The sequence below is a fragment of the Crinia signifera genome, chromosome 3 (genome assembly GCF_055691185.1).
Source record: "Crinia signifera chromosome 3, ASM5569118v1, whole genome shotgun sequence".
Taxonomy (NCBI): Eukaryota; Metazoa; Chordata; class Amphibia; order Anura; family Myobatrachidae; genus Crinia; species Crinia signifera.
The window spans coordinates 336,422,680-336,433,337 of NC_139219.1; the positions used below are offsets into that span (position 1 = coordinate 336,422,680).

Genomic DNA, 10,658 nt, shown 5'->3' on the forward strand with positions numbered 1-10,658 from the left:
TACGCATGGAGTTGATTTTATATAGTGTGGCGAGCGCAGCGAGCCACCGTGCCCGAAGCGTGGTGAGCGCAGCGAGCCCCGCGAGGGGCCGCGGTCTCATAAGAAAAACGGGAGCCCAGATATTACATAAGTACCGGGCAGAGCTGAACGGAGGAAGAGCACAGTTAACCCCCAATTTCTGTTACTCTGTACGCCAGTATTACTGCAGGTAATGTGTCAGCTTAGACTGCCAGGGTTGGGGTGCAGATCAGGCACTGAGTGGAACATCCTGGGCTACAGAGTCAAGGGAGAAGGTGAAGGAGGTGTAGAGGGAGGCAGCTTGACCAGGGCTGGAGAATGTAGAAAGAAGAGAGTCCAATGACGAGATGGCTGCACATAATAAGAGAAACAAGGGTCGGTGGGAGGAGGGGGGTGGATGGTGGTGGAAGGAGATGAGTGTTCTGAGCGATGCTAGATCGCTGCATCTCCGGTGAGAACACTGGCCATGCATAGATATCGATATGCCCCTACACACGAAGCAATGTAGTCAGATCGGTTAGGAAATGCCCCTAAATCGCTACTTACAGTCAGACCCGACACACTGCAGGGAGAAGACTGGATCAAGGATGTGACAGCCGGAATGGGAGGAGTCATTGAGTAAGGTCAATAGAGGCCTAGAGTATCTTTCAACCACAGGTGTGAGTGGGTTACTCGGTGGTGCCCATCAGTGTGGGAGACCTGGCGGTGGTACTGAATGGTGTGCAGCATGTGTGATGGTCAGGAGGGCACTCGCTGGTGATTGGTGGGATTTTCTTTGTTATGATGTGTGATATAACCAGGCTCAGTTACCTAGGCCGCTGCAGATAGATGGCGGCCAGGACTGTGGCAGCCGTTGTGTGTTGCGGCGCCGCTAATGGGCCTTGAGCCTTATTTGATACTAGGAAGAACTGATTGCATTTCCTGCCTCTGCCTCGGATGTGTTCGGATAGTGTTGGGTTCTAGCGTGTCCTCAGCTTTTGGATGGGATGGATACAGATTCTCCTCCGGCTCACAGCCCTGTAACCTGGTTCATTCCTGTCCCTTCCAGCACCAAACCAGCCCACCTGCACTGGAGGGACTCAACAACAAGAGATGGAGATGTCGCCCAACTCCTCCCGCGAGAAGATGACCGTGCACAAGCGCAACGGGCTGAAGCTGAGAGACAAGATCCTGGTCCTCTGTGCCTACAAGAATAACGAATCGGTGGGTTCCCTGGCCTCGCAGTTCGGTGTCAGCCGCGCTCAGATTGTGCAGATCATCAAGCGCAGGGAGGAGCTGCTGAGCGCCCTGCAGAACAACGTTAGTGGGGACCGCATCAGGCGACGGCGGCGGACTACCAACGACCAGCTGAACTCTGCCGTGTGGGAGTGGCTGCTCTCTGTCCGCGACACAGACGCCCCCTTGTCCGGCCGCATCATTCGGGAGAAGGCGCTGCAGATCGCCCAGGACATGGGCATCCGTGACTTTAAAGCCTCCAACGGCTGGCTGGACAGCTTCAAAAAGGCCCACAACATGCACCGCAGCTCCTTCCCCATGACCGGATCAGGAGAGGATCGCTCGGAGGACTGGCTGTCCAGTGCAATGGATGACCGATAACCAGCGCACGAGACCTGCTCTCGATGGCTGGTCCGGACTGAGGGTGGGAAGGAGACTCATCGTCCAACATATTTATTTTTAGATAGGTTAATTTTTATGATTCTCTAGTTTAGTCCATTATGGGTCCCGTGAGGGCCACAGCTGCCAGCGTTATAATGCAGCATAGCTATACACCCCCAGATGCCAGGTCTCTGTGGGGTAATAGCGCCATCGATGTGTGGGGCAGGACCCTCCGCCTCTTGATGACACCTTGTATGTGCCGAAAGCAGAACGGGCAACGGCCTGGTAATATGAGGTGAGCATTGGGTATGGAAGGCGTGCTGCTGCTGCTCCGTGTGCTGTGTAAGGCGTGGTTTCTCTAGAAGCTTCCAGGCACGTCCAGCCACCATGGTTCTCTACATTGTCTGCTTCCAGGTGCCTATTGTGTGACTGCGCCCTGTCTCTGATTGTGGGTTACATACATTCTCCATCAGGGAGTATCTAGCCTGTGTCTGTTATACAGGGTTACACACAACCTGCACCAGCGTGGAAAGGGGCCTCTACAGATGAAGGCCCGGCGCAGCTAGAGGCGGGATACGCTCTATCAGAGAGAGCAGATAGCGAGACACTGAGGCTGTTCTGCAAATTTAACAAAAAAAACCCAAGATTATTGCTAACTCCGTTCTACAGTATATTCTTATATATATATATGTAAATATATATACGTATATATATATTTACACTAGTAAGCCTGCTGGAAGCAAATGCTTCGAAAGCTGGTCTGCTACCTTGTGATTTCCTCTGTGCTTGTGTATGTGCGAGAGGAAGTGATATAGTGTCACTTGTTGCCAACAGATACAATAGGCTTAATAATAAGCGGGGGCCCTCACCATGGCAGTATAAGTCAGTAACACAGAGATATGGTTGTCCTCTCCACCCGCACTCACCATGGCAGTATAAGTCAGTAACACAGAGATATGATCGTCCTCTCCACCCGCACTCACCATGATAGTATAAGTCAGTAACACAGAGATATGGTTGTCCTCTCCACCCGCACTCACCATGGCAGTATAAGTCAGTAACACAGAGATATGATCGTCCTCTCCACCCGCACTCACCATGATAGTATAAGTCAGTAACACAGAGACATGGTCGTCTTCTCCGGGTGTGGTATGGGACTCCGACAGTCGGGATCCCGACAGTCATTATCCCAACGTTGGGATCCCGACTGCCCGAAGTCAGACAGCATGGCGAGTGCAAAAAAGCCCCTTGCGGGCTCGCTGCGCTCGCCACGCTGCGCTCGCCACGCTGCGGGCACGGTGGCTCGCTACGCCAGCCACCTATTCTATTCTCCCTCTATAGGGGTCGTGGACCCCCACGAGGGAAAATAGCGGGTGGCCGTTGGTCACCCGGCTGCCGGCGTTTTGACAGTCGGGATGCCGACATCGGGTAAATGACTGTCGGCATCCCGACTGTCGGGAACCCATCCGGCACCCGTCTTCTCCACCCGCACTCACCATGGCAGTATAAGTCAGTAACACAGAGACATGGTCGTCCTCTCCACCCGCACTCACCATGGCAGTATAAGTCAGTAACACAGAGACATGGTAGTCCTCTCCACCCGCACTAACCATGGCAGTATAAGTCAGTAACACAGAGACATGGTCGTCCTCTCCACCCGCACTCACCATGGTAGTATTATTCAGTAACACAGAGATATGGTCGTCCTCTCCACCCGCACTCACCATAGCAGTATAAGTCAGTAACACAGAGATATGGTCGTCCTCTCCACCCGCACTCACCATAGCAGTATAAGTCAGTAACACAGAGATATGGTCGTCCTCTCCACCCGCACTCACCATAGCAGTATAAGTCAGTAACACAGAGATATGGTCGTCCTCTCCACCCGCACTCACCATAGCAGTATAAGTCAGTAACACAGAGATATGGTCGTCCTCTCCACCCGCACTCACCATGGCAGTATAAGTCAGTAACACAGAGACATGGTCGTCCTCTCCACCCGCACTCACCATGGCAGTATAAGTCAGTAACACAGAGACATGGTCGTCCTCTCCACCCGCACTCACCATGGCAGTATAAGTCAGTAACACAGAGATATGGTCGTCCTCTCCACCCGCACTCACCATGATAGTATAAGTCAGTAACACAGAGACATGGTCGTCCTCTCCACCCGCACTCACCATGGCAGTATAAGTCAGTAACACAGAGACATGGTCGTCCTCTCCACCCGCACTCACCATGGTAGTATTAGTCAGTAACACAGAGATATGGTCGTCCTCTCCACCCGCACTCACCATAGCAGTATAAGTCAGTAACACAGAGACATGGTCGTCCTCTCCACCCGCACTCACCATGGCAGTAGAAGTCAGTAACACAGAGATATGATCGTCCGCTCCACCCGCACTCACCATGGCAGTATAAGTCAGTAACACAGAGATATGGTCGTCCTCTCCACCCGCACTCACCATGGCAGTATAAGTCAGTAACACAGAGACATGGTCGTCCTCTCCACCCGCACTCACCATGGTAGTATTAGTCAGTAACACAGAGATATGGTCGTCCTCTCCACCCGCACTCACCATAGCAGTATAAGTCAGTAACACAGAGACATGGTCGTCCTCTCCACCCGCACTCACCATGGCAGTATAAGTCAGTAACACAGAGATATGGTCGTCCTCTCCACCCGCACTCACCATGGCAGTATAAGTCAGTAACACAGAGACATGGTCGTCCTCTCCACCCGCACTCACCATGGCAGTAGAAGTCAGTAACACAGAGATATGGTCGTCCTCTCCACCCGCACTCATCATGGCAGTATAAGTCAGTAACAGAGAGACATGGTCGTCCTCTCCACCCGCACTCACCATGGTAGTATTAGTCAGTAACACAGAGACATGGTCGTCCTCTCCACCCGCTAGGGCTCTTTGTCAGAGTCCATCAGGCGTCCTCTCTGCTTGCTTGCTGTACTGATGGACTCTGCAGTTGTGTCTTGACAAAGACCCCTAGCGGGTGGAGAGGTTAGGGGTATAAGTCAGTGTCAACGCTATCAAGGTCAATAGAGCTTAGGTCAACAGGATCGGAAGGTCGACACAAGCATCAGCAAAAAGCAACCTAGCAGCAAAATTCTATTCTCCCTCTACGCCCTAGTGGGTGGTAGCGCAGGAAATATCGACTTTTTTATTATTTATTTTTTGTAAACTTCTGACTGTCAACCTTCCCATTGTCGACCTAATGCTTTTGTTAACCTTTCAACCGTGTCCACCTATTTCATGTTTTGACTTAAGCCCTGGTGACCTTTAATGGTTGACCTAATGTACGTCAACCTTCATAGTTTCGATCTAGTGACCATATCCCAGATGTAGCTGGGAGGCGCGGGGGCCAGGCGGTAGCAGGGAGGCGCGGGGGCCAGGCGGTAGCAGGGAGGCGCGGGGGCCAGGCGGTAGCAGGGAGGCGCGGGGGCCAGGCGGTAGCTGGGAGGCGCGGGGGCCAGGCGGTAGCTGGGAGGCGCGGGGGCCAGGCGGTAGCTGGGAGGCGCGGGGGCCAGGCGGTAGCAGGGAGGCGCGGGGGCCAGGCGGTAGCAGGGAGGCGCGGGGGCCAGGCGGTAGCAGGGAGGCGCGGGGGCCAGGCGGTAGCAGGGAGGCGCGGGGGCCAGGCGGTAGCTGGGAGGCGCGGGGGCCAGGCGGTAGCTGGGAGGCGCGGGGGCCAGGCGGTAGCAGGGAGGCGCGGGGGCCAGGCGGTAGCTGGAAGGCGCGGGGGCCAGGCGGTAGCAGGGAGGCGCGGGGGCCAGGCGGTAGCAGGGAGGCGCGGGGGCCAGGCGGTAGCAGGGAGGCGCGGGGGCCAGGCGGTAGCAGGGAGGCGCGGGGGCCAGGCGGTAGCTGGGAGGGTCAGGTTGCAAAGAGGGATAGTGTGTGTATGAGTTAAGGTAGTGTTGAACAAAGCCTAGTAACATCATCGTTCTTTATATGGTATATAGTTAATATGCCGACCGCTGACGGTGTTAAACCCACCGGAATCCTGTCCCACGGCCCCGATTTAGGGGAATAGAACCTTTCTGATGAGCCCCCGCCGGCATCCTGGAAAACCATAGTAAAACCCCTTTATATAGTGTGACAATATTGCACAGTGCAGGACATAGAATAATCCTCCGCATCTGGTCATGCACTGAGCTTACAGTCTGATTGCCCCGAGCACCTGGAGGACACGGGGAAGCAGGCGGCTCCATCTCCCAGCGCAGAACTATATGCATCAGAATGTTCTTCACCAGTTTTACACTTTATAATAATTATTGCATGGGGGTGTGTCCTCATAGACCTATCAAACAAGGTGCATTATTGCGGGTGAGAGTCGCATCTGTACCTGCACCAGTGGAGCCTGCAATCATATGTTCCCGATCACATGTGCAAACATGCGCTTAGGTTTCTTTTTGTCTATAGGGAAGGTGCCAACTTCACTGACATTCGTTTCCCAAAGATTTGCCAGAATTTGTTTTTAAATAAAATTTAGTACGTATTTTTGAAAATATACCTGTTCATAGGCCTCCATTGTAAAATCACTTCATACCACCAAGTGTAACCCCAATCCACCTCCCCCTATGACCAACTTGGGCAATAGGTCCCAGCAGTAAAGCGGCACCGTCACTTGCAAATTAACAGATATGGGGGGGGTGTTTGAGAAGTGACCATGTCCGCTAAAGCCCAGCTGGCTCCCGTTGTGTCCCATGTGACCAGGCCCATGTGAGTGGTAACCTGCCAGTGTGGTTTTGGAATGTGGCCGCAAACCTTATGAGATCATATGAACTCTACATAGATGTTGCCACCGTCGGGATTTTCCCTCATAACCTCGGTGCTGTGGGACAGTAATGCGAACCACTATCTCTTTGCATTTTTCCTCACTGGTAGTGTTTTTTTGTATTTATTAAATTCCAGGCATCAGTGTGGTGGGTAAGACCCCTGTGTTCACTGGAGGAGATGTGGAACACTATATTCCACTTGTAGAACATAAGATGCTTGTATTCTGCCCACTGTGGATATGAGTGAAGGGCCTCAGGATGACTCTGCTATAGTCGACTGTAGCCGTGATGTAGAACATAAAATGAACCGGGCCCTGGCAAATGAGTGAGGGCGCTAGCTCAGAGTGACCCCCTGTGTAGCAGTGATGTAGAACATAGGATGACCAGCGCTCTTGCAGATATGAGTGAGGAGCCCTCTGTAGCACTGATGTCGAACATAAGATGACCAACGCTCTTGCAGATATGAGTGAGAAGCCCTCTGCGTAGCAGTCATGTAGGACATAGGATGACCAACACTCTTGCAGATATGAGTGAGGAGCCCTCTGTAGCAGTGATGTAGAACAGAAGATGACCAACAATCCTGCAGATATGAGTGAGGAGCCCTCTGTAGCAGTGATGTAGAACATAGGATGACCAACGCTCCTGCAGATATGAGTGAGGAGCCCTCTGTAGCAGTGATGTAGAACATAGGATGACCAACGCTCCTGCAGATATGAGTGAGGAGCCCTCTGTAGCAGTGATGTAGAACATAGGATGACCAACGCTCCTGCAGATATGAGTGAGGACCCCCCTGTGTAGCAGTGATGTAGAACATAGGATGACCAACGCTCCTGCAGATATGAGTGAGGACCCCCCTGTGTAGCAGTGATGTAGAACATAAGATGACCAACGCTCCTGCAGATATGATTGAGGAGCCCTCTGTAGCAGTGATGTAGAACATCGGATGACCAACGCTCCTGCATATATGAGTGAGGAGCCCTCTGCGTAGCAGTGATGTAGAACATAAGATGACCAATGCTCTTGCAGATCAAGTGCATTGTGAGGAGCCCTCTATAGCAGTGATGTAGAACAGAAGATGACCAACACTGCTGCAGAGATGAGTGAGGACCCCTCTGTGTAGCAGTGATAAAGAACATAGCATGTAATGTGCCCTCTGTGTAACAGTGTTGTGGAACATAAGATGACCAGGGCCCGGCAGATATGACTGAGGGTTGCTGGGTCAGAGTGACCCCCGCTATGATCAAACTCAATGCCATGTTGTAGTTTATCCATACAATTCTGCCTTTGTTCTTGTGACTGTTGTTGTGCCACTTTAATTCATACTAAATCTCCCACTTTCTCCCCACACAGATGTCCTCCCCCAAGGTCAGCCTCTACAAGCCAGCCAGCCACTGCCGGAGGTGGTGGTGGGGAACCTTCTGCGGTACTTTGATGAGGAGAAAGAGAAGCATGCCCGGCTTGGGGGATCAATGCCGGGCTTCCATGTTCAGCAGCCTCCGTTGGTCACAACAGAAGAGGGCGCTCATCTCTTCGCTATAGACTGGGGGCTCCCAAATGTTGCCGGCAGTTTTCAGAAAGGCCTTGCCACCACCATGGATGGTGTTAAACAGTATAAATGCCCTTACTGCGAGAAGAGTTTCTTACGCAACACACAGCTGAGGGAGCATCAAAGGACGCACACCGGGGAGCGACCCTACCAATGCCTGAGGTGTCCCAAGAGCTTCAGCCGCAGCACCCAGCTGAAGGATCACCAGCGCACCCACACTGGGGAGAGGCCCTTCCAGTGCACAGAGTGCGGCAAGACCTTCACGCACAGCTCCAACCTCATCCACCACCGCCGGACCCACACTGGGGAGAAACCCCATAAATGCAACATGTGCTCTAAGAGCTTCAGCCAGAACTCTGACCTCAACAGACACCAGCGCACTCACATGGCCGGGGATCGCCCGCACCAGTGCACGCGCTGTGATCGGACGTTCATATACAAGTCCCAGCTACGCATGCACAGCCGAGTACACGTGGTAGAGGACATCCTGCAGGGTGTGGAGAGAGGAGCCGGGGCAGCAGACGGAACCTGGAGCAGCCAGCCTCTGTGACCTTCTCTCCAACCCTGAGCGGGCAGTTACCCCTCATTATGTGCACCCTCCACCTGCTACAGGTACAGCCAACTAAATTGCAGTGACGAGAATGCAACCTTTCAGTGACTTAAACGGTGATGTCTTAGTCCTAGTGAGTCAACATTGTCTACAGTTCTAAGCAGCTGCCTCTGTTGTGTAGGAGTCCGGGACACTGAGTAAAACACTAAGTCATCGGTCCAGGAGGGAACAGCCAAACAGATTCTATACAACAAGCAAGGATGTCCGGTGGTTGGTTCTGTATCGCATATCTATGTTTTGTCCTGTAACTGTGACCAGATTTATGAGCTATACTCCGAACCCTCAGTATTTCTTTCCGAGCCCCATGAGGGGAAATCCACATCTACTGGAGGGGCAAATAAATTCAGACTGATTCAACATCCAGACGAGTGCCCTGGGGGTGGTGTATGAATTTCTTGGGGGTGGATGGAAAGGTCTACAGTGTCTAAGTCAATATGCAAAAGGTTGACATCAACATCAATTCTGATACAAAACCACATATGATCAGAGTCCACGTGGATGTTAAAGTATTAAAAAGTACAAAAATTAACAAAAAACTTGAACAAGGTCGACCTAATGTTAATGGCGAACATTTGCATGTCGACATTTTGGTGTTGACTTATTGACTGTCAACACCTAAACACTGTAGACCTATCAACCAGACACCGATTTCCTTGCTGTGCATGGCTGTAAAGTAAATGCCTCGGGCCTGGGAATGAAATCCTCCCCCCAGATTCTGTGCTGCAATGCCCGCCATCTCCTGAGCACCCTGGTGTATTAGTGGGAAGGCTTCTTATCCTTACACTACAGATGGCACTACCACAGGTGCCGTTATGGCCCACTATAATGTTCTTACGGGTGTGGTATGCGGTTCCGACAGTCATTAGCCCGACGTCGGGATCCCGACTGGCCGGACTCAGACAGCGTGTAGAGCGCAACAAAGCCCCTTGCGGGCTCGCCACACTGTGGCTCGCTGTGCTCGCCACCTTTTCTATTCTCCCTCTATGGGGGTCATGGACCTCCACGAGGGAGAATAGCCAACGGCCGTCGGGAACCCGGCCGTCTGTATTTTAACAGTCGGGATCCCGTCTGGCACCCGTTCTCACATGACTGGTGTGATGTACAGACATGTAGTCTGACCGTTATGCCCATCTCCTGGTCTGCTGTATGTCACTCCAGGGTCAAACACCAGACAGGGTTCAATTCCTCAGTACCGGCTGGCACATGTACAGGTCTGGTCCCTCTGGTTGGATAGTGACGGGGTTCAGTGCTATATATGTCGGTTACACATCCGATGCCTCAGTATCAGCTTGCACATGTACAGGTCTGGTCCTTCTGGTTGGATAGTGACGGGGTTCAGCGCTATATATGTCCATTACACGTCCGATACCTCAGTATCAGCTGACACATGTGCAGGTCTGGGCCTTCTGGTTGGATAGTGACGGGGTTCAGCGCTATATATATCGGTTACACATCCGATACCTCAGTATCAGCTTGCACATGTATAGGTCTGGGCCCTCTGGTCAGGAAAGTTTATTCATGTAGATTTGCACTTAGTGACACAATTATTTACAGGCACAATAATAATGTGACAGGTGACGCATCAGGACTGTCGCCGTGTAATAACGTGACAGTGACGTGTTTATTGTGTTTGATAACACTGTAAGATAATAAAGTATTAAACCATCCCTGATGTGCTGTCCTTGTGTAAATAATGGCAAGCAGCCTGCTGTAGCACTACTGTCGGCCAGCGTGGCTAAGACACTGCGAGAGGCGATGTGTATGTGTCAGTGGACTCACATTCCCCGGCATGGCTGAGACACTACGAGAGGCGATGTGTATGTGTCAGTGGACTCACGTTCCCCGGCACGGCTGAGACACTGCGAGAGGCGATGTGTATGTGTCAGTGGACTCACGTTCCCCGGCACGGCTGAGACACTGTGAGAGGCGATGTGTATGTGTCAGTGGACTCACGTTCCCCGGCATGGCTGAGACACTGCGAGAGGCGATGTGTATGTGTCAGTGGACTCACATTCCCCGGCGCGGCTGAGACACTGCGAGAGGCGATGTGTATGTGTCAGTGGACTCACGTTCCCCGGCGCGGCTGAGACACTGCGAGG

At 52.4% G+C, this 10,658-nt stretch overlaps 1 protein-coding gene across 5 annotated transcripts in view; it reads left to right on the plus strand.

The window, feature by feature from the left end:
• The window catches only part of LOC146064927 (zinc finger protein 169-like), a 30,141-nt gene extending 19,915 nt beyond the window's left edge, over positions 1-10,226 (plus strand). For 2 of the 5 annotated variants that reach the window (XM_083178953.1, XM_083178952.1), the window contains exon 6: positions 7,754-10,226. In XM_083178953.1, coding sequence (XP_083035079.1) covers positions 7,754-8,499 — 746 coding nt within the window. In that variant the 3' untranslated portion in view covers positions 8,500-10,226. Of the gene's footprint in view, positions 1-1,066; positions 1,910-7,753 lie in introns of all 5 variants that reach the window. The other 3 variants (XR_014471870.1, XM_083178954.1, XM_083178955.1) reach the window with 3 other exon arrangements.
• Positions 10,227-10,658: the final 432 nt, after the last annotated feature.